The 24,994-nt window shown below is 40.7% G+C and overlaps 1 protein-coding gene across 1 annotated transcript in view; it reads left to right on the top strand.

Moving 5' to 3' along the window:
• Kiz (kizuna centrosomal protein) overlaps positions 1-24,994 on the top strand; it is a 102,523-nt gene that overhangs the window by 10,035 nt on the left and 67,494 nt on the right. The window contains exons 4-6 of the mRNA XM_036185300.1: positions 5,761-5,841; positions 21,455-22,100; positions 23,054-23,360. Coding sequence (XP_036041193.1) covers positions 5,761-5,841; positions 21,455-22,100; positions 23,054-23,360 — 1,034 coding nt within the window. The remainder of the gene's footprint in view (positions 1-5,760; positions 5,842-21,454; positions 22,101-23,053; positions 23,361-24,994) is intronic.

The following is a 24,994-nucleotide window of genomic DNA, read 5'->3' as shown; positions in this document are numbered from 1 at the left end:
GTTGCTTTGAATTTTGGGTAAAAATTCCTGTTTTGAAACAGTTCTGTTGATGAAATGGAAGAATAGACCATGTGGCTACCGTTGGAAGGCCATGCGATCCATGTAGCACTTGGATTTAGCAGTCACCCTGAATCCAGAGCTGCTTGCTTGCCTCATGCCTATGGAACCCAACACGAATGCCAGAAACCCAGCTTGTGACACCATCACTTTAGCTGCAAGCAGAGGTTTGTCATAGGAGATGTTGCTCTTTGATGCCGGTGTCCAGCGTTGGCCTTAGTTATGATGGAGCCTTCTGTGCTCTCTTAATGCTTTTCCACTTTGATGCCAGACTTTTACCTCCTTTGCTGAGGACTTTGGGTAAATTACTTTAAGAGAAAGATGTTCAGAGTGCACTGTCCACACCTCCAGATGCTACAGACTTTGTTCTGGAATAGAGCATAGTTAATGCACATGAATTTCAAATCCGTAGCATTCCAGGAAGGAGAACAAGTTGAAACAATTTTTGAGAGATGAAAATTTTTCTCATATTACATTTAGTCAGTTTCTCTTCCTTTGTAGAGATGAGCCTACCCCACCTTATTGTATATATAAAATGCTAAAGTCTTTCAGAATGGCTTAAAAGCCGAAAAAGAATTAACTGATCTCATGGCTCAGTTTATGATTTTCTGCAGTGGCTCTGGAGCAGGGTGGGTTGAGAATGAATGAGCAGGTGCACATGGTGCTGGAGACTTAGTCATGTACTCCTATAGACAGAGAAGCCTCTGGGGGCTTTCAGAAGCCCTAGACACAGATAGCCAGGTACCAGAACTTTGGAGCACTGAGAAAGGCCCCAGAGACATGTATAGAGTATTTATTTGCTAATTTATGTGCAGCCTCCCACACTGTACCAGGCATGGCACTAGCATGTCAGAATTCAGGAAGGGTCATCATCAAGGCAAGCCTCACCCAATTATGAGGTGGTAATCCAGGCACCTTAGGACAGAGTCCAGGTGCTGTTCTCTACCTGCTCACTACCCCCAGTCTCAGTCCTATGATGCACCCCCCGTACTTACATACATGTATTATCTCTGCCTCTCTCTTCCTCTCTCCACCTCTCCCATCCCTGTACCTTCCTCCTGTTTCTCTACATCTTTATCCACTGGACACATGCACCCTTTCTCTCCTGGTCACACAGACTCACAGTGCTTTAATGTGCTGAACAAACTACACTTCCCTGAATGCCCCATCTTTCTCACACCTGCTGTAAGTCTGTGTCATAGTACCTCTGCGCTTCCTTCATGATAGTCTAATTGTTTATGTGTCAACTGTTTTGATTTCACTGTGGGTTCCTTGTCTTAGTATGTCAGTGCTCTGTGTCCCACCCAGACTGTGATTCTAGTAGGCACTGAGACTTGATTGAAAGTTAGTTCTTCCATATTTGGGGGCTGGTTCTCTTATGGATTATAACCACCTATGTGAGAACTAATGTGGTGTTAATTATATCTCATGTATACCTTCCCAGGAAGCATTTATGTTTAATAGCAAAGTCATTCTGAAAGTACAGTTTCATTGTTTAGAGATGTGATTTCCCTGGACAGTTGTCTTTAGGTTGTGTGCTGAAGGGGGATAACATTTGAGAACAAATCTTTTCAAATCTTATTTAGAGTCCTACTAAGCATGTGACAAATACCATGCTCGAGCCATGATCTTAAGGCTCCTAAAAGGCAAAATATGTAGCAAATCTATTTCAACCACCAGAATGTCTTTCTTGTTAGTATATGTGTTAGTTGAATAATGCATGTTCTCTTATGTCTTCTAATGAAATGTCACTATCTAGGAAGAAACACGTATATTGGGGGAAAGGAGGGAGAGAAAACCAAAGATTTACCTGGGAATCAAATTGAACAGTTTGTCACTTTGCCCATCTTCCGTTCTGACATGTGGAAGTGGGGCTGCTGACCGTAACTGTCTGTTTAGTTCAGCTGTTTCCCTAGTCTGTAACTGAGAATCAGCTGTGCACTTCCAGAAACCAGGGATGCCAAGAAATAGTAGAGCAAAAGGGTGGTAGTGGCACTGTCGGGCAGTGACAACATGGGGGGAGACTAGGGAGTGAAAGTGAGGAGACAGAGGAAACAGTGCAAAGTGAGATGTACTGGGAGTGTGGAAAAAGCCCAGAGACCTGAACTCTCTGGCAGATTCCTTGTCTCCTCTTCCCACGGCCCAGCTTATTGTTAACAGTGCCTGGTGATTCAGCGGCAATCCATCGCTTTTGCACATAAGGATGGGAATGGAGAGGCCCTTTTAAATTTAGGTGGGCAGCATCACCAGTGTCATGAAGCAGTACTGTTGGTAACAGAATGTGTTATCACATGGGTTAACTCAGTGCTGTTTGTTTATTAAAACGCGTTTCCCTGGTCGGGGAAAATGATGAGGGGTTCTTCCTAGGGATTCTGGATTAGGCAATGCTACTGAGACATGAGTTACCTCTCAAATCAACAAATCTAACCATGAAAAGGCCGTGTGTCAGAAAGGAAATGAAGACTGGAGGGGTATACACTAGAGAGAAAGGATATGTTCCAAGTCCTGATGTTTTAAGGAAACAGAAGAAACACATGAGCCTGATCAGAGAAAAGATGAAGGTTGAAACAAGAGAGTGAAGACGCAAACACATGTCCTCTCATGTCATGTTAGACATTTGTAGCAAGAACAGTCTTAGGAAAATCCTTGCATAATATTAAAAGGACCAGCCTTAATATTAATACTTCCCAGGGTCTCAAGAGAGAAAACTATGAACAGTGGGAACTATTTTTGTGAAATAGAATCTCAGCACACCAAGCTCTATAGTTCACTTGCTTTAATTCCTCTGGGATAACATCCTATCTACACAGCTTCAGTTCTGTTCTCGTGCCTAGCTCCTTTCTTGCCTGATTTCTCTCTGTTTATCTGCTGCTCCCTCTAAGTTCTATCTTAATTCTGCCTCATCTAGGTCCTTTTCATCTCGTTCTTACCCAGCTAGTTCTTCCCCATCTTCCATCTCATCATCCACACATTCTCTCTGGCCAAAATCCTCCTTATCCCTCTCCATTCTGTCTCTAAGTTCTCCCCAAGTCTCTCAGGAGTCCAGTTATAAACCCAAGCAATAGCAATCCCCTGTTCAAGCAAGGTCACCAGGCTTGAATTCTACAGGGTCATGAAGGCAGATAAGAGTTTCCTCAGGCAGTGACCACCAGGCTTTCTTCTACAATCCAAAATGGGAGTGGTAAAAGAGAAGGTCAACTGAGTGCTAATGACCAGTTAGTAGATCAGAAAGGGGATCTACATGCTCAGTCTACATTCTGAGACGTGGTTAGGTAAGAAGTTAGGGGTCTATAAAGTTAGTAAGGCTGTAAGAAAGAAGGGTCCAAGCTAAATTGTGTAAAGCTATTACATAAGGTCCACCTGACCTAGGCGGTGTCTCCTTGAATCAGAAGACAAGCATGTGGTGGTCTGGACTGTTATTCTGTTAGTCCTTGAATGTGGCTAAGGGAGATATCTGATTCCAGTGCTGAAAGGGGAGAAACAGATGGGCTGGGGGGAAGGAAGCCTTTCCTGAGGCTGTTCTCCAAATACCTTGAATGTGTATGTCCAGAGAGTTATTAGACCACACTGTTAGCAATTCTTAGGGAAACATCAAGTTGGGAAAACTATAAAGGCACACATGATTTTCATAACAGAAAACAGTTGATATAGAACAAGCCAAATAACACCAAAAGCTCCTTGGAATTTGGCTTCCTCTGAAGGAATTCCTTGATCCCTTCAGGTAGTGGCTTTGCCGTAACCAGTTGAGTTCTTATAATATTTTCCTGCAGCCTGTAGCAGAAAATTAATCTTTATAATATTTCAGAACCAAACTTAAAAAAAAATTTTTCAAGACCATTCTTGTGCAGCCCAGGTACACTTGAATTCACCGTTCTCCTGCCCCTGCCTCCCCTTGAGTGCTGGGATGTGCTGGTGTGCATCTATCCTTAAGTGAATGTTTAAAAGTAGTAGAATCCTTTGCTTAATTGCAGCTGGAGATAAGGTGGAACTAGGGAGCTAATAGTCCTGCAGTTGGAAACTTTTTAGCATTCAGAAGATAGATATGATAGTTACCAAATGTCCTATAAAGGGCAAAGAAAAAGAGCAGAATGTTCTAGGTGGTGTTCCTTCTAAAGACTACAGAGCTATAGTTTGTATTTATTATCAATTTATGGTAGCATCATTCTGGTTTCAAAATTTATTAAACAAATTTTCTTTGATCCATAATTTAGAAAGAGTACCTTATAGTTCAGTGAAATTTTCAGTGTGTTGGAACAGTCTAGGTCAGACTCTTGAGGATACATTTCTTACTGTTCTTTTGAAACCCTTATGCAATTATCACTTGCAATATGCTTCAACATAATAAATTGAATAAAATCCTTGTGCTTTTGTGAGAAAGTGCTCTGTGTTTGGGAGGTAGTTCTGAAATGATTCCTTAATAACCAGACTGGTCCAGTACTCCCCAATCATAACAAAAAAATTATAGTCATATCACAGGAACAGTTTCATGTGTTTATATTTTTTATCTATTGCAATCTGTCCCTTATCTCTTTTAAAGATACTTCTGGTATCTGACAAGTTTGCAGTTTTAAAGCTTTTGGACTTAGGCATTGAGTCTGTATGAATTCAAAAGTATAGACACAGGGCAGAAATGTGGAAACTGCATTTTGATAACTGCCTTATTCCACTATCTTCGTTTACTTTATCATCTTATTGTATCATTTGCACTGGTCTTATATAAACTTTAGCTACATATTTACTTGATCTGTCATGTTAATAGCACCTGTTAGAAGAAAAAGTGTTATTAAAAAGGTGGAAATGTACAATATCTTTAAAAATGTTAAGGCAAATGTTCAGTTTGGGTTATTATTGCTTATGCATTTTTTTCTGTCATAACAAATTTCAGACTTATTTTTGTTCAGACTGAGAGCTAAGGAAACAGCCTTTAATTCATTATTTCATAGATATGTTTCTAACTGTTATATAACTGCTTAATTCAGATCCTGATACTTATCTGTGATGAACTGCAATCAGCACTTTTTAAGGCTTTGAGTAGGAATATACTGAATCAAAGTACTTCATGTTGTGCATTTTAGAGAAAGACATTTTGGAATTGAATCATTTCCATCAGTTATAGTGGGGTGACAATGCAGACCTCCTGATGAAGTTACTGATGCCAGAGGAAACGATGCTGATGGTACTGGTGACTGCCTACAATATAATCTTATTCCTAGAAAATAAAACTGATTTAAATGATGATCTAGTAAATAATGTATTGAATTTTCTGTGACTTTGAGGATCATGATAATATAAGATATAATATGCAATAATACAACAAATCTGTAGGACTTATTTTTCTCTTTTTTAGGCTTTGAAAACCGACACCTGATATCTAACTTTTATAATCAAGTAACTGGATTTTCATGATAGCTTAAAGAAAATGCTGTTGGGGTGTATGTATTGAGGATTGAGGTTTTAGTCCATAAAAAGATGGGAGACTAAAAATCCACTGTCTTGTTTTACTTTAAAATGTATGTAACATTTTATAGAGTTCAACTTTTGATATATATTATTGTGAAATTGCCTGTTTTCTAAGATAAGCCGAATTTCTCAGCAATGTCAGCTTCTTTCTACTTTGTTCCTTTTCTGTTGCAAAGATGGCAAGATAGAGGTCTTTTACTTGTATTAGCATCTGCCATAAAATCAAACTTTGTTTATATTTAGACTGACTATGAGGCTGAAATAAAGAAGATGCACCTACTGTTAAAAGACAGCCTGGGAATGAAAGATGAAGACAGAGAAAAGGTATCACAGTAAGACAATGAATTTTATGTTTCTAGACAAATTTTAGAATGCTCATATGTTGAGATTTCTTAAGTAAAATCATCTTATTATAAGGATTTTTTGATGGAACCATGATTAAAGATTTTGCTTCAACAATTATTGTTTTAATGTCTAGTTTAATTAAATTTGCCAAAAGGTAGTCACTTGGACTTAAGATTTCAAAGAAAACCTCAGGGTTGCAGAAAGTAAAATTGTATTTTTATCATTAGTGTTTTGTAGCTACTTTTTATTGGATTGAAAAATGTTTTAAATGAAAATAAACTAAGTATGGTGCTTTGATTCTTTCCTTTGTATGTATAATTTTGTACATTTGAACCTTTTCACAGACAAAGTGGAAAGAAAAGATTGCATATCTAAGCAATAGACAAAAAGACTGGCAAGGAATACTTAAATAAATTCTGCTATGTATCTGCTGTAATACAGGCTTCTAATCCTTCTGCCTATCTCCATATAAATGATTCTGCTCAAGACCATAGATGTTTTCTTCACTAAAAGCAGTAAAGCTCTTTTAGATGAAATGTCTAAAAACATCTTGTAATAACTTGGAGCATGCTGGCAAGAGTAGTCACTTGTGACTATGTGTGAAACCCCCTCAGCCAGTCGATATTGTAATAAGCAAAAATGGTAGCATCACTCCATTATTCAGAAAAGCCAACAGCGTGCTTGTTCCTTAGGCTGCAGCATTCATTAAGAAAAGCTTACTGGGCTGAAAGCTGGAAACAGATGATAACGGGATATGATTTTCATATTTAATGCTTTCCTTGGAAGAGTATGTGTGCTACAGATTGATAGAAGAATCAACCGCTACTTTACTAAAAGACTTTCAGGTTTGCCCTATAGCTACCGATGGAATCATTCAGCCAAGAAATTAACTTTTTCTCCTTTTACCTGCTTTATATATCTGCTAAGCAGGCTGCCTGGCTGCCAGTGAATGTTATTATGCAGTTAACTGTTTGGTATTTAAGACTCTTATCAGAAAAGAAACAGAGGCCACACTATTTTGTTTTTGTGGTAGGAGGAAGGTTTTAGTTTTTCTTTCTTCCTTGCATTAGCAGGCATTAATCTGAGTTTACAGGAAGTTTTAGTTTTCTTTTCCCATAGATTAAAAAGTTAAAAAGCTAGAATTTAGAGTATTCTTTAAACAGTAAGATACAAAACACCAAGCTCCAGCAACCTTGACCTATATAAAAGGCCTTTAATGATAAGTGATTTATATACCATTAGATGTAGGGCAAATGTGGTATGGTGTGATAGACTTCCAGACCAGACCGACGTTTCTGTTTGACGTTTGGTCAGGAAATAATTGACATACTTTTAATCTCCAAAGCAGTTTGTTCTTTCTCCGCTGTTCTTGATAGACATATTCCAGTTTGTTCTTTCTCTGCTGTTCCTGATAGACACATTCTTAGTGTGGCTATATCAATAACACTTAAGTAAGATGGAGAGTTTGAACCCTGTCTGCACTGCTGACTCCTTACCTTGCCTGTAGTTATTGAGTCTCCACTTGATAATTAGAACAGGGTATTTTCTTTGTACCAAAAGCTGTCATCTCCTCAAAAGCTTTGACTATTGACTGCAATCAAAATCAATTAGCTAACATTTTGAGGAACTTGTATCTTGCCTTTTCTAATTTTCTCTTGCTATCTAATCAATTAAAAGGTAAACACGTTGCAGAAAAATCATGGCTTAGTTAATCCTCATTAAATGCTAATTCCTGAACAAGTCCTTATCTTATGAATTATGTTGTACGTTTTATTGAAATCCAAGCTTCTCTCTTTAGATAGTCATAGGAATTTGTCTCTGTGCCCAGTCACTGGTGTCTGGAACTTTCTAATGCATAGTACAGTCATTGAGTAACTGTTCTGTTGAGAAGCCACAGTAGGCCTCTCCAAGAATGTCTTAATTCTCGTTCTCTAGATATTTCTCACAAAGCAGTGTTCTTTCTGAGGCACAGGGTAGTGTGCAGTAAGTGCCAGTTAGTTATGGGGATGAACTTGAGAGACAGGAGAAAGATGAGGCTGCTTTCTCTCCAGTGCACAGCGTAGGCCTTAGTAGAGGAAATGGTGCTTGGCAAGCCCTGAAGGATGAGTAGGACAATGGTCTTTGGCAATGTGTGGACACTGTTGGTAGTGGTAGCACTATCAGTAAAGGAGTAGGAGCAGGGAAGCCTGGAAGGTCATTGCCTAGTGAGGCTGAAATCTAAAGAGATTGTGGGACATACCAGAAAATGAACTTGGACAGTTACATCACAAGATTCAGGAACCCAGAACTAAGGCTCTGTGTTCAAGAACTGGGCTTTTCTCCCAAGAATGATAATTTGTGCCTGTGTGCATATCTGTGTTTGTTGGGACAGATGAAGATGCATCGATTATTATTTCATAGGAGTGAAGCTGGCCAGAATGAACCTGGAGAAATCAGGGTCAGGGTAGCCATTGCAGAAGAAATTGATGGAGGAGAGAGGCTAGATCAAAGCAATAAGGCTAGATCATAAAAAGATGGCTTTCAGGATGTAGTTCATTGTTAGAGTACTTCCCAGCATGCATTAGGCCCTGATTTCAATTTACCAGTATCCCCATCAATCAGATGTGGGACATGCCTGCATTCTCTGTACTTGGGAGGTAGAGTAGGAAAATCAGAAGTTCAAGGTGGTACTGATGGTACTCTCCCATGCTGGAGAATGTGAAGAGCCAGGGAAACTCATCACAGGACTAAAAGCTGCTTGGGGGGTGTCACCCCTGCTTTTGCAGGGATCATGGGGAGGACAACTCTGCAGATTGCTACTCCCATTTTAATAGCGGCCATTGCTCTTCTATGCCAGGTGCTGCAGTGGCATTTTCTATGTATCAGTTCCTTTAATCCTTTCTGCAGCCCTGGTCTTAGATGTAATTGTTGTTCCATTTTATAGTAAGGCTAAGAAATGTCAGTTAACTCACCCCGGGCTATACAGTTGGAGCTCGAATTCAAACCCAGATGGTCTTGCCATTTTGCCTTCCAACATAGCTTGGGGGAAGTGTCATCGAGGTTGGGACAGATTCCCAGTGAGCTGAAAGGTGCTTTCACCTAGGGAATGAACTGGTCTCTCTTGGTGCTGTAAGTGTTCAGCTGAATAAGATGAACCATGGTGTGCAGAGGCTCCAGCTCCAAACTGTTGATGTTTCAGTAATAGGCACCTTTGTTCCAGTTGGCTTGGTTGTACAGAAGAGAGTTTGAATGGAGAAAGCCTGCACAGACAGACACCAGAGTCAGTGTGAGCCTGCTGGTCAGGAAAAAGCATTGAAGCAGCTTTAGCCACGGACTTGAGGAAGGTCAGCAGACTTGGAGCAGCCCTATTGTAGGAGAGGCAGCACCCAGTGTTAGATGGTGAGGATGGTTCTTCCTTGCTCAAGCCGAGTGACAGCTGTTCTCAGCATCTGAGCAGTATTCATAAAACCAGGACAGCCTCTGCAGGGCCAAGGTCATCACCAAGAGGTTAAGGAACAGACACCGTGTGGAAGGGAGACTGAATCCTAAGGCTGAAGTGCCCCTCTTACAAGAGCTAATGACTTGGGAATCCTCTGGAAACAAATCCCAAGACAAGGACTTATTGCAAGTAGTTTCTCAAGAGGTAGTCCCAGAAGCACAATCAAGGAGGGAGGGAGGGAGGTGATGGAGAAGGGACCGCAGCCAGTGAGTGGATGATTGAATGGGTTAGTGCTGGGAGCACCTGGCACTCGGCCGCACTGGAGACTCTCAGAAGACTGTACAAAACATATTTCAGAAGTATCCTGCCCTAGGGGAAGGGAGGGATGGTGTTTGTCCTCCAGCTTAGCCACCGAGCCTTGTGCCTGGCTCCACTTCTGACTGCTCTGTGGCTGTCAACAGAAGTTCATGGGCGAAGAGGACCAGGTGTGGTAGAGAATACTAGTTCTGTGGCAGGATAATGAGGTCCCAGGAATTTGGGCCTGGCCTTCTTCCAGCTGCCGTGGGAAACAAGCAGAGGTTACTATCAACAGATTCCTAGCAAAGGTGTCAGTTCCTTCCTGTACCAGTTCACGGTGCTGCCTTCACCAACAGCTTCCTGGAGTCACTGCTCAAATGGAAACATACGGACTCTTCCCAGAAGGAGGCTCTGAGCAGCTGCCTTTGGGAGATGGTGACCTTCCCTTCTGTCATCCTCTATGTTATGATAAAATTCAACTCTGAGCCATGAAAGGTAAACAGGTAGTCATTCTGTTCAGCTTGGTGTCTTTTCTGTTAATCTGTTTTTCAGTGCTGAGGACTGAATACAAGCCCTTACAAATGTTTTGCAAGCTCTGTGCCATTGAGTCATATCCCCAGCCCTTTCTGTGGCTTTTTAATTCAGAAAACAATTAGAAACTAAACTGGATTTATAGTAGTTTCTAAAGAGGGTTGAGTTATTTAAACAAGTTCAAAGCTGTCTACAAAGCAAACTAGGTCCACAGACCCATTTTTCCAGGTTGTGTGGGAATGCTCTTTTCTCTCAGCTCACAGACTGACAGGGTGCTAACAGCCTGCTCAGAGCATAGGAGAAAGCTCTGAGAGCCTTTTTCTTTATGTGAAAGACACGCTGTATTTCCTCTGCAGTACAGGCCAGATGGAGCCTGCTCTGTGGGTGTCTTGCTTCCTTTTAGGTGTGCTTTCTAAGTGTCCAGTGGGATGGGTCTAATCGTGGCTGGCATTTGCTCCTACTGTATTTCTGCTCTCATTCCAGGACATGTGTGTGTGTGAGTGTGTTTGTGTGTGAGCATACATCCCTGCAAACAGCCTTACAAAATTCAAAGTATTTTACTGTCTGCTTTGCAGATTAGGAAAGCAGTGCTCAAAGAAGTTCATCATCTTTCTCCAGGCCCCACACTGATGAGTGCTAGAGCCTGAATCCAGATCCTAACAGAACAGACTTGTCTGGAGTCTTAAAAAACAAACAAGACTTTTGTTTTTATTTTTTTGTTTTTAAAGTTTATTTTGGTCAAGTGTCTTAGTATGTCTATTAACCTACTCTTAGTTAACTGTATAAACTAATTTGCTTTAGAAAATGGTGGGAAAGGGCCACTCTTAAAGGAACCTCTTTCCCATAGTCCAAACACCTTTTGTGGGAACTTTCTGCTAGATAGTTACCTTCCTTCGTTGGCCTCTGTGGTGGCATTATGTGAGGGCATGTTAAGGTGCAGCGACTCTTACAAGTGGGGAACTTAACACTCATAGATACGGGCCATGTCTTGTGGACTGAAAGGAGGGTGAAAGAATGAATGAGAACAGGAGAAGCGGGAACTAGTTTAGCCAAGACAGGTACGTTTTGTGGGAAATGGATTCTTCCCTCCTGTGACATGGCACACGGGAAGCTCCAGAGGAAAACATACTGATTTTTTTTCTTTTCTTTTTTTTTTTTGTCATTTTAGGGTCCTTTGCAAATCTCATGTGCTAATCTTCAATAAAATACTGCATCATTAGAAAAGCCAGTCTTCATGCAGCTGAAAGCTTGTTCAGATAGCTCCTTTTCCATTCTGCGTTCAGCTTGCTGCTTCTCATTCCCCTGGCTGTAGGGGGAAAATCATTAAGAAAAATTAAAGTGTTTCTATTAGTTTTCAAAACATAAATGCAACATTGTTTAAAGAAGAACAAGGACCAAGACTTACCTACTTTGAAACTGTAGTTCCTAAGCCCATGAGTTCTAAACTGGTTGTCTACCAGGCCCTTTTTCTGTCCCTCAGTAAACATAGCTGTTGGTGAGGCGTGTGGTCACCAGTAGGTGTGTCCATCTGTGTCCACTCGCTTTGCTCTTATTCTCCTCAGTTCCCAAATTTTTAAGAGGGGGAGTTGGGTAACGGGCACAGGGAAGGGAGAACGAAGTGGAAATCTCAGAGGATGGATTCACTGCCAGGGCATACCAAAGAGCAGTGGAAGGGCACAGACAGGCTGGTGTCAGGTCCTTGAGTACCAACGCATGTGCCTTCTTTGGGCAGTAATGTTATCTCTTAGAAGCCTTCGAACGCCTAATGCTGGTGCGGTATCGACCCTAATGAACCTCGGAAGTTCTCCCTGGCTCGGGAACTATCTGAGAGGACGCATAACTTAAGGTTTTCCTGTTTCGAAGATGATGATGATTATTTTTCTTTTTAAGAAATGTGTGTCTTAGAACCTGATTATAGCAAATGGGAAAGCTGCCAAGCAACAGAAGCCCACCTTGTTCTTCACCAGAGAGAGTGTTTTATTTTGCAAGTGTTAAGTCAGTTTAAGTATCGAATAACCCTGTAGCAAGTAGCAGTTACTCGCAAGTTTCTCATGTAATTTTTTTTACAGAAGTTTAAGCAGTTGCTGGTAGGAATGTAAAATGATGCAGCTACTTTAGAGAACAGTTCAACAACCCCTAAAAAGTAGAACAAGGACTTGTTTATTCACATCCTGTATAATTCCATTTATGCAAATTGCCCACTGTAGACTAATCCATAAAGTTAGAAAAATTAGCTGTTGCCAAGACAGGGAGCTGGGTGGAAAGCATTGAGGAAGTTGCCTAAAAAATGTGGAGTTTCTTTTTGGAGTGATACAAAAGGTTCTAAAATTATAGCAGTGATTATATAATTCCATGAAAACACCAAATACTCTGAACTGCTCAATTGTGTGCTTTGAAAAGGTAAATTTTATGATATGTAAGTTATATTTTGATAAAAAGTTTTAAAAGTTCAAATTAAGTTGAATTTGTTAAATTAAAAGAACAAGACAATGATTATATTTACATTCCTGACATAGTCTTACACAAGCACATTTTATTACTGTGTTTTGAATGATCTTTACCTAGGTATAGCTTTATTTTTTGTTTTTCATTCACATCTAAGCATTTCCTTTCATGTGCCTCTTTTTTAAGACAGTGTTTCTCTGTGTAGCCCTGGCTGTCCTGTAACTTGCTCTGTAGAATAGGCTGTTGTTGAACTCAGAGATCTGCCTGTCTCTACCTCCTGAGTGCAAGGATTAAAGGCATGTGCCACCATGCCTAGCCTTACATGCCTCATATTGATGCTTCCTGATTTTGTATGTATAGGTTGTTTCCAACTTTTCTTGGTTATAAATGATCTATACATGAACTTGGGTAGTGTCCTTTTTTTTTCTGTTAGGTTTATTTCCTTAAGATGAATTTCCACACAGAGTTACTAAATCAAAGGGAAGTATATTTAAGACTCTCAATGCTAGATTTTGTTTTCAAACATAAATCTATGTGGTGCTAGCCTCAAATTTACAGTCTTCCTGCCTATACTTCCCAAATGCCGGGGTTACAAAGCATGCATGATTATGCTTAGCTTATAATTTTTAAAATAAATTCAAAATTTGCAGAAAAGTTACAGAACTAGTGTGAGGATATCCTCTGGACCCCACACCCTGTTCTCCTCACTGTTAGCATCTTATGCTACGGAGGCAGAAGCTGCATATCTAAGAAACAAACACAGGTACATGGTTTGCTAATAAGTAAACTTCTGACTTCATTTAGCTTTTTACCAGGCTTTCTATTAATGTTCTTGAACTCAATCTAGGATTTAATGCTATAATTTCCTTCCTTCCTTCTTTCCTTCCTTCCTTCCTTCCTTCCTTCCTTCCTTCCTTCCCTCCCTCCCTCCCTCCCTCCCTCCCTCCCTGCCTCCATCCCTCCCTCCCTTCCTTTCTTTCGTGTGTGTTGTGGTCCAAGGCTCCAAATCAGCCAAGCAGACACAAGAGGTTACCACAAAGCAAGGACAGCATGAAAGAAGGGGGGTTGGAGGTGGTGTTGATCAGTCAGGGCCACAGAACAGACTCAGGAACTGAACTGTGACCCCAAATGTCAGTTGAGGCAAGTATTTAAGCTCAAAATATCATAAACTTTTGTTGCTAAGTTAGTTACAAATTTTCCACCAATTAGAATTCAGAGATTAGGGGCTTTCCTTAAATGTTCTATCATTGTCAGTTGACATACAATGCAAGTTTTTCAGTCCACCCACCATCAGATTCATCTGTTCTTTCTGTTGTTAGGAATAGCTATAGTGTTTCTAGTGAACTAAAGATGTATAACGACTATTTCTATGATTTAAGGAGGAGGAGGGTCAGCTATTGGAAGGTTCCCAGCTCCCCAGAGGGCTTGGGAACCTAAACTTTGTTTCACCCTGCAGATAAAATGGAGTCTGAAGTCAAAATGTCAGCACTTAGGACAAGGTACTTTTTGCCTGTCCCCAGCATGTGTTTATGTGTGTAGGCATGCATATGCCATGGTACACATGTGGGGATCAGAGGACAACCTGTGGGAATTGGTTCTCTCCTTCCATAGAGTGAACCCCAGGGATTGAACTCAGGCCATCAGATTTGATTGCAGGTGCTTTTTCTCAATATGATTTTTAAAAAATTTAATGTAACACATATAAAATGGTACTACATTGTTTTCAGTCTTGATTTTAAAGAAACACCTCTCTCTCTCTCTCCCTTTCAAAGAAGAAACACTCTTTTGTGATTATACTACTATAAATGAAAAATGTGAATGGATTCTTAAGGAAGCATCAGTCAGATACATTGAGAGACAACATGTGCAGGCAGATAACCTATATTCTTAAAAAATGTCAAGGTCAAGAATGAGAAAGAAAGGCTAGTCATCTGCTGCAGATTAATAGAGCCTCAGGAAACACAAACCTAAACTGAATCTTAAACCTAGAACAAAAATAACTGGCTATAAAGGACGTTATATGGGCAATTGACAAAAACTATGAACTACAAAATAGAGAACAAAATTATATCCTCATTAAATTTCCTGATTATAATAATGAACAGGGAAGAATGGCAGAGAAATGGGGAAAATGCAAACAGTTGGTCAACTTTGCTAAAGAGTGGTAAGCTACTTTTTTTCTATGGTTCTTGCAACTTTTCTGTAAGTTTGAAATTGTATCAGATTCCAAATTCTCAGACACAGGTGCACAATCACTTCAAATAATAAGCAGTGACAGCTAGCCTTTGAACAGACCAAACTGAAGACTTAGGAACTCCTTCTTGAATCTTCATGGATCCTCTAGAGTTGCCTGTTTGGGCATTAGTGAGTGATGTCCCACTGTGAACTCTCACTTTTATGTGCAGTTAGGGCCATGTTATTGTAACTCTTGACTTACTACAGGCTCCTAAAAACCTAATGTCCTCATTCATTAGTGTGTTGCTTGAGTCTGTAGAGAACTCAGAATCCAGTATTATGGGAGTTCTGGCCATGCTTGGCAGAATGAGAGAGCACTGAACTACTTGCTATCATGAGCTGTGGCTTCTCTTTGCCAGAAGCAAACTTCTGTTAATAGGGCATTGCTTCTACTTCCTCTGTGTCTGAAGCATTACTGTAAGTAAAATCCCATTATGTGCTACTTTGCCTTATTGTACAATAGACATCTTAACTTGTTTGTGGTATTTGGTTCTCTGAGTTTGTCCAGTGGGGATGGACTTGAAGTCTTTTCTTTCTTTTAGTGGGTCAGAGAGATCTGAGAACTACTGGTGTAATTCAGTGACATTTCATTTGGTCTTTGCCATGAGACTTTTTCCACCTGAGATGTCGTTAGCTTTTGTTTTGTGTCTTGCTCTTTCTTAGAACAAAAAAGAGAGAGAGACCATTAGAACTGCTGTATCCTCTGTGTGCTGGGTTAGTAACCAGTCTGGTAACACTCTCAATTGGTCTTGAAAGTGAAAAAACAACCTCTGAGACTTAGATTTGTCATCAGTAATTTGCCTCAGATCACTGTTAAATAACCATGTCAGGTTTCCAGTTGAAGGCCTTGGCAGAGTCTGCTATAGCATGCCATAGTAGTTCATAGATGGTTCCATTCCTTAGGACCATCAGTTTGAACAATTGTTTGTTTGGAAGTAGGAAAGTATTTTTTGAACTAGAGGGACAGTAACAGGTGATTTTTTACTTACCAGTCATACCGATAGTCTCTAAAGTGAAAACTGAACTGAAATTCAAATGGGTCATGGAGGAAGGCTTCTCTCTTTCCTCTTTGACTCCCTCAGGAGGCACAATTGTACTTGCCTTGATCTGAAATTAGACATAGAACTATTTTTGGTAAGATTTTTTTGTTTACCATCCCCCAAAATGTTTTATATAAAGTGACTGCACCTTCTTTTATTCCACACGATGAGTCTACTGATTTCACATTCTTAGCCACACTTGTTATTTCTTGATGATGATGATGACTATTACTTTTTCCTCTTCCTCTTCTTCTTTCTCCTCTTTTTCCTTTTCTTCTTTTGGTTTTTTGAGATAGGGTTTCTTTGTGTAGTTCGGCTGTCCTGGAACTCACTCTGTAGACCAGCCTGGCCTCGAACTCACAGAGATCCACCTCCTGCCTTTGCCTCCTGAGTGCTGGGATTAAAGGCAAGTGCCACCATCACCCTTCTTACTGTAGCAGTTACTATGATCTGAATCTTTGTGTCCTTCTCCCAGTGCATAGACTGAGAACCTAATCCCCAAGATGATGGTATTGGAGAAGTGGTTAAGTCCAGAGTGCAGAGTCCTCATTAATGATATTAGTGCTCTCTTGAGAAGGTTCCTCAGGAGTTTGAGCCTTTCACTATGTGAGGACATGGTGAAAAGACACAGTCCATGAAGATGGAAACCATTACTGGACTCTAAATCTGCTGCTGCTTTTTGATCTTGTTCTTTCCATCCTCTAGGACTGAGGGGTAGACATCTGATACTATGAATTCCCCATCTTCTTTGTTCGTTGCTTGGTTGAGTTTGCTTTATTCCACTGAGAAGTTTTCCCCTACAAGCATGGTGGTGATCTGTAGTTTCCTTGGGATATCTTTGCCTCATTTTAGTGTGAAGAATCAGTCTCAGAGGATGAATATTTCTTCCTTGTCTACTTTTAGAAGAGTTTGGAAATGATTGGCACAGATCCTTCTTTAAACATGCTAGAATCGACTGTTCCTGAACTTCTCCTTGGGGAAAGTTGTGATCACTAAGTAAATTGCTTGACTTGCAAATCTGTTCAGATTTTCTATTCTTTGTGAGTCAGTTATTGTAGTACCTTTCTAAGAATTTATCCAATTCACTGGTGTATTTCTGTTTATTAGTGTAAACTTACTCCTGGATTGCTCTTTTAATTTTTTAATGAACTATTAATAATACATTACCTACCCACTTACATTTCTGATTTTAATGAATTGAGCCATTGCTCTTTTTTTCTTGATGAAAAGGTTTTTAAAAAATTTGTTGATCTTTTTTGAGACAGGGTCTCTTTGTATAGTTTTGGTGTCTGTCCTGTATCTCGCGCTGTAGCCCAGGCTGGCCTCAAACTCACAGACATCTGCCTGGCTCTGCCTCCCGAGTCCTGGGATTAAAGACGTGCGCCACCACCGCCCAGAAATTTGTTGATCTTTTCAAAGAATCATCCTTTAGTTTGTTGCTTCCCTTTCTGTGTCTCTGTTTTCCAATGTTATCTTTGCTGTAACCTTTATTATTTCTTGCCTCTGTCAGCTTTGGATTGGATTTTCCTTTTAAAACTAATGAGTAGAGATAGTTTATCCTGCCATACTTTGTTGAGCTCTATTATATACATTTATGTTTTTTATCTAATTCGGGAAGTTTTTCAGAATTTCTATTGTTGGAAAGCATTGTGTGGCGCTGTGCTGCTTGGCTACCTTCAGCATGGTGGGTTTTCCTGGCCTAGCTAAGCCAAGTCTTTTGCTGAATCTGCAAGAAGACTCATTTCAGAGGGAGATGGCATGGGTTTGCCAACATGGAACAAAGAAGAAAAATCAAGAAAAAACTTACTCCTGCAGAGATGGCTGAGTCAGAATACTTGGCTATGCAAACATGAGACATGAGTTCAGATCCCCAGCATCTAATGTAAAAAAGCCATCACACTGATACACGTGTGTAATCCCAACACTAGTGAAGCAGAGACAATGGAGATCCCCGGGGTTTGCCGACCAGACAGCCCTACGTTCAGACAGACCCTGTCTCAAAAAATAAGAAAAAACTGAGGAGGACATCTGACATTGACCTCTGGCTTCCATGCATACATACATACATATCACAAGCATGTACATATATACACATTACCCCCTCCCCATTTCTGGAACAATCTTTGGGGCCACCTACCTCCAGCACTTTTTAAAAGCCAGATCCATGCATATTTCTCCTGGTTTGGCACTATTACAAGATTCAGACTGTCCAGAAGTGAAAGGATCTGGAGGTAGCTGTAGCTGTGCCTTGGTGGGAGTTTGAAAATGCGGATATTGCCAAGATGGTTGTGGAAATAATGAACACCACCATTTGGTGAAAGACTTGAGCTGTGTTGTGCTTTGCCAATAGAAAAAGTACATGTAGAGCTTTTTGAAGAGTAGAATGTTCCATTTCCTTAGCCATCATATCCAGCGGTGAAACAGGATAATCAGAATTGGAAATGTGGACACAGATAGAAGAGTGATTTAAAAGGAAACAGAAGTTACTCCGGAAAAGATTAGCTGAAGAAAGAATACATTATAGTTTTTCCCCATCCACTTTACCTTATATGAAAAAGAAGGTTTCATGCTTATAGAAGAAGAAAGAGAAAAGAGCTTCATGGGGCACTCCTAACACTCTGGAGAAGTCTGGGGCTAGTCAGAGCCCCATTCCAGTTTGTATACCATTTTTGGAAAGATGGAAATCAGAAGTGGTTGAAATGAATGACGATAAAGATAGCGGGATTGTTTTTAAACAGCCTGTGTCCATTGTAAAAGAAAGCGCCCAAGAGACTCCAGCACTTATCCACTCAGGGAAACTAAGACAAGAGAAAAAGCAGCCAGTGATTCTGAGTGCATGTGTATAGCATGTATTCTGAAAAAACAAAACAAAACTGTGATGACCCCATCATGAGGGCAGATGATTTTTTTAATTAACAGTAAAAGACAAGCATTGACAAGACTTTTGGAGGAAAACATACTGTTTGTTCCTGTGAGTAAGGACAGTCGTGACTGATTTTGACTGTTGTATTCTTCCTGAAGTCTAGAGTTGTGTTCCAGTGCAGTGGTGGAGCTTGCCCTGTCCTTATCCTGGTATCTTCTAGTTTTCAGATTTTATAGTTCTCCTTAGAGCTTACTCTGAGTGCATAAAAGGATCACCAGTTAACTGGAATTTTCATCACCAGTGAACAAAGAGCCCCAGACCCTTTGACCATCTGTGCAGTGGTTGTGCACACTTAACTCCAAAGACCATTTGAGATTTATAAAGTTATATGGGAGTGAGAAGACAGCTTAGGTGTTAGTACAAGTTTGTTTTTGTAGTCAAATGCTGATACAGATTCAGAAATAGTCTGTTTTCAGTGAAAATATTACTTTGGTTTTTGGTGGGCTAGCCTGATTTTTGATAACTACCATTTTGCAATCAGTATGGAATTGTGTTCCAGATTCTCTATTTGGACATTATTTTCATATTTAAAATCTCTCTCTTTCCCTCCCTCCCCTGCCCTTTCCACTTTTGAGATTGATCCCAATAGACATACCCACTGGCTTCAAAGTCATTCATCTGGGTGCCTGAAGAGTCAGCCTCTGAAGATTGGAATAGTCTACTTCTTTTTTTAAACCATTTAAACATATTTAGATAATTATAGCTAATTCAGTGCCTTTATCTAGTCATTTTAATACCTGGACTTCCTTAGAGATAGTTCTTACTGATTGTATATGCTCACTGTCTATATGAGACAATGTTTATTTCTTTTCATTTCATTTGTAAGTAATTAAATGTGGCAACTCTGAAAACTCTACCCTCCCAGAATTTGTCATTAATTTCTGTTTGTTTAGCCATTTTGTGACTTCGTTATGTGGAATGTGTATTGGTTTTCATTTGTGGCCACAAAGTTTCTATTAAATTTACTTAGTAACCATCATCTTTCTTTAATTCCTGGGACTGGGATTCTCACTGCCTTTGCTGAGAGGTTCTAAGTACGTTGAGCTCCACCTTGGCTTTCACTTCTTTCTTCGAGCCGCAAAGTGAGCTTGAGGTGAGAGCTCAGGTGTTTACTTCCTAGAAGTGTTCCCTGAGTATTCCTCCAGCCCAGAGCATGCAGGTGGTCATCTAGATTCCCAGGATTATACTAGAACCTTCCGAAGTCCCCCACCCCCACAGGCAGCTCTTTGCCCAGCTTTTCCTTTAAGATGTGTGTAGCCTTTGGTTTATTCTAAGTGCTGTGTACTGCCTTAGGCAGCTTCCACATTAAACAACTGCTTCTGACTATTTTCAGCAAGCGCAGCTTGGGAACAAGGCTATTTGTCAGTTCAAAGCTAGTTCAAGTCAAACTCGTCTTTTGTTTGGAGTCCCCCCAGGAGATAGCCCAATGATGACTGGTGTCTGGAAATGAGGCCCTTGAAAGAATATCCCCCACCCCAATCCTCTTCCAGTGGCTACTTGGCTGGTTGTGACTGCAACTACACGTTGTCAACTTGGCCAGCACCTGGCAACCCAGAAGCTTACTGTTCTTTTCAAGATCTAACTGGTTCTCCCAAGTGAATGCTCTACAGATTCCTAGAAAGCTGATTAAGTCCCAGAAATTGAAGAGCTTTTCAGGGTTGTCACTTCTGTGACATCACCTTTCTCTGCCATCCTTGACTTGCTGACTTCAGAGTTTCGGGGGTGGGTTGTGGTTTTTGTTTCGTTATTCCAGGATTAGAAGAAAGTGTTTGAAGAGAAATATAGCCTGGATTCTGTTGTCTCTGACACTTCTTGTCTTGTAATTTGGACGTTGGTATTTCCATCTGTAGAGGAAGGGTGTAGATACATTTTGAATCTCCCTATCCACAGTGTAAGCCTCTGGGAAGTGAGTACTCTCCTGACTGGGGGAGTGCTCTGGTCCTTTCAGAAGAAAGGCACTTAGCTTCTGGAAGGCTTCATGCTTCCTACTTGTAGTCCTGCTTGGCACCATGCACCCTGTTTAAGCCAGTTCTCTCCTCAATTTTGCCTTTCTCTTCTCTCCTTTTTCCTGCAAAGACCAGGCTCAGATTTCCTATAAGCATGCTAGTAAATTTAAATTACTTAAAAGTTCCTTAAAGTTGTTGAGGAAATTTTGATGTTAATTGATTACAAAGTACGACTATTCTGTGCTTTAATGCCATTGTGAAGGTCACCACTGGAAGTTTTTATTCTAGACATAGCACCATAAAATTGAACCCTTTCATTGTCTGTCCTGTGTATCCCCTGGTTTGCTTTTTCTCTTTATTCCTTGGTCATGCCCCTTTAGAGTAGTGCTAAAATGAGCTCTGTATGGAGTGCTTTTAGAACTCCCCACTTTCCAGGGAATGTCAATGGGGTAAAAGAATCATAACCTAAAATTTACCAATTTCATTTGATCTTAGCCGTGCACTTCAGCTGGATTAAATGCATGCATTTCATTTTTCAGAAATGAATTCCATAGTTCTTTGGCAATAGTTGCTTTGTCTAGTGACATTGTTATTACAATAATAATCTGGGCTGTAGTAGAGTTTGCTAATTAATTAAGTGGGAAGACATGTTTTATGGGTGGTAGGTGTTGATTTCCATGTTCAGGCTTCCTTTACCTCTTTCCCTTCTACTTAATTGTTCATATGCAATGTGTTTAACTCACACCTCTGTTTGCAGGATGCAGTGCAGGCAGGAATTAACTCAGGGACACCCATGTCAAGAGGATTGTATCAACCAGCAACAATCTTTATGGGCCGCCAGATGTCAGCCATCTCAAGCATTGATGATTTCAGTACAGAGCAGAAATCTAACCAACCCACAAAGAACTGTTCAATTCCTGACCCACATTCACACCAACAGACAGCCCAGAGCAGCTGTGTGACAGACAGCTGTGTAGTACAAACTAATAGTGACACACAGTTCTTAAATAAGTCTGACAAAATAGATGGAAAGACATCTCTTCAGATTGGTGAGAAAACGCCAGTCACAAGCCATGTATTGTCTGAGGAAGAACAAACTCATTGCTTGGAGATAGGGAGCAGCACACGTCACAGCAAGAGTAATTTATCTGAAGGCAGAAAGTCTGCTGAACTCCATTCCTCGTTACAGGAAAGATTAAGTCCAGAGAACAGAACCACTGATTTAAAGGGTGACAGTTCCAGCAGATCAGAGGGATCAGACGGAGAAATACTGACACAAGAACATATTGAAGTCGGGGAAGAAAAAGCTAGGCCGCCAGTCCCCGTGCTATCAGTTTCAGAACACCGTGCATCTGCAAATAAGTGGGCTGGAGAGAGGCATTCTGCTTGGGAAGGTTTCTCAGGTAAGATGAGAGACCGCATTTGTTTGCTGATTTCTCTTAGTGCCTAGCTATTCTGGTCATGATCTATAATTTTATCTCTTTGCCTAAAAACAAAGAAATGACTTTGTCAGTGAATTCCATTCTAATAATTTCTTAAACATGTTCAAGGAAATGTTTAAAAGATGAGTTTATTGATTTTTAAGGTCAAATGTTTAAAGTATTTTTAGGGTTGAGGGTAATCAGCTCAATGGTAGGTGTGTACTTGTCATATAGGAGGCCCTGGTTTGTTTGATCCTCAGCACCACTAAGTTTATATACTTTTTAAAGAAATAAATGTTTGAAAGATTTCAGTACTGTAATTGTGGATTGTTTCTACATTTTTAATGCATTTGTATGTGTGCATATGAGCATATTTATGGGGGGGGGTATATGTGTGTGCATACAGAGGGAAGCCAGAGGACAAATCTGGCTGTCAATTTTAAAAGGCTACCTACTTCCTTTGAGACAGGGCTTCTCATTGGCCTGGATTTCACCAGTGTGTGTAGACTGACCAGCCAGGGAACCACGAGAATTCCCTGTCTCTGCCTCCCCAGCACTGGGACTGTAAGCACGCCACTCCAGCCTGCGTCTGTATGGCATGCAGGGCATTGAACTCATGTCATTGTGCTTCTGAGACAGGCACTTCATTGACTGAGCTATCTCCCAGACCTGTGCTTCCACATGTTTGCCACTTTTGTTTTTTCTCAGTTTTGTTCTTGAAACAGTCTCACTGTGTAGCCCTGGTAGACCTGGAATCCTCTGTGTGGACCAAGTTGACTGAACTCCTAGAGATCCTTCTGCCTCTGCTGAGATTACAGGCATGCATCACCACACCAGGAGTTTTCTATACATTTTTTAAGGGATGAAGTTCTGTTCTGTGTTACTTGGATTCTCCAAACTTTGCAACCAGCAATGCATTCATTTTCCTCTTGCAGATGCTCTTGCTCATGGGGACCCAAAGTCACAAAAGGCCTTTCTGAAAATGCAGGAGGAGCAGGAGGAGGAGGAAAGTTCATGCAGCAGCAGTGACCTCACAGTTTCTCTAAGTGAAGATGATCTCATTTTGGAGAATCTGGAGTCACTGCCAAATCCAGGAGCCAAGATGAAGGGTGAAGATGGAAGGCAGGCCTCACGATCAGTCTACACTGAGCAGCAAAGAGATCCCTTCTTCACTGATTATGGTTTTCACATCCAAAGCCTTCCTGATTCAGAAAAGGAGTCCTCCCCAGACTCACCAAGACAGTAAGCACCTCTTTTTCACAATCATTCTGTTTTCAGTTGCTCATGGTTTTTAGAGTCTACTCCACTTGGAAGATACCCTCCAGCCCCCAGCAGTGGTTGTGTGTAAGCTGCCTAATCCTGTAAGTAGGCTTTTAGGTAAACTTTCACTTGCTTTCATTCCTTCTTCCTTCCTTTCCTTTTTGTAAATTTTAAGATAGCTTTTGAAAGTTGGAGTGTCATTAAACTATGGTGATTGGCAGTTTATAATTACACCCAGGCAATCCCTGGTAAATTTATAAGTTATTCAACCCAACCCTTGCCCTCATTTTCTTCAGCCCCCTACCATTATTCTTTTAAAAAATAACTTTGACATTATGCTCCCATGGAAGAGAGAAGTAACCAAACTTACTAGAAATTCAAATCTGGGAACTCAGGACTTCGTAACTTATGCGTACACACTTAATCCTTGCCTTGCTTTCCATATGGTCTCATTTTTTTTCTCATGCCATTAAATGAGCTAATACTTCTCCTTGTTTTTCTAAGCCAGAGTTCCTTTTCTGGGGGTAAATCTGAGAACACTGGAATCCTTGGTGTTCAATAGAGCATTCATGAGGTACATTTTGAGCACTTAGCAATGTTCACCTCATAAAAGCTAAGGTATGTGTTTTTGCAATTGATTGGAAATTTGGGGCCAACTAGAAGTTTTTCTGTGTCACCTGAGTAGAAAACTTACTAGGTATTGAAAACAAATTCTCTGATTAAACAAACCAATCAAATTATACTAGTAATACCAAATCTCTTTGAGGAGAAGAAGCCTAAGTAAATAGCTTAAGGTAGGCTTTACCTTTATAAATGAGTAGACTAAGACCAAGAGCACAGTAGTGTCACACAGACCTTTGGAGCAGTGTGCACATGTGCGTGTGTATGTACATGGAGCTTGCCCCCCTAACTTCTGGTCCTCCAAAACTTTCAATTGCACCAACATGCTGACTGCCTTTCATTCCAGTAGTGTAGGGCGGTGAATGTCAGAGTGGCTGGTCTGCACATGTGCACAGGTGCGGAGGCCATGCCCTGTGCACAGAAACGGCTGATTGCTTGTTGGAAATTGGGTGCCTGGGAGCGGGAAGCCCGGAGGATATTCTGTTACCATGCTTCACTCATCAAAGAGCTGCAGGTGTCCATCATATAGATGTACATCAGAAACTTGTACTAGAGGTGGAATGTGTCTATTTTGTGCTAGCTAGTTTTGTCAACTTGACACAAGCTAAAGTCATCAGAAGAAAGAGCCTCAGTTGAGGAAATGCCTCCATGAGATCAGCTTTAAGGCATTTTCTCAGTTAGTGATCAATGGGGAGGGCCCATCTCATGTTGGGTGGTGCCATCCCTGGGCTACTGGTCCTGGGTTCTATAAAAGGGTGGGCTGAGCAAGCCATAAGGAGCAAACCAGTGAGCAGCGCTCCTCCATAGTTTCTGATGAGCTCCTGCCTCTGGGACTCTGTCTTATTTGAGTTCCTGTCCTGACTTCCTTCAGTGATGGACAACAAGGCTGAAGTGTAAGCCAAATAAACCCTTTCCTCCCTAACTTGCTTTTTATTTGGTCCCAGCAATAGAAACCTTAACTAAGGCAGTAGGCTTATTTTTATGGCAATATGCTG

Source organism: Onychomys torridus, chromosome 4 (genome assembly GCF_903995425.1).
Source record: "Onychomys torridus chromosome 4, mOncTor1.1, whole genome shotgun sequence".
NCBI classification, from domain to species: Eukaryota; Metazoa; Chordata; class Mammalia; order Rodentia; family Cricetidae; genus Onychomys; species Onychomys torridus.
This window is presented reverse-complemented; position numbering and strand designations above follow the sequence as displayed.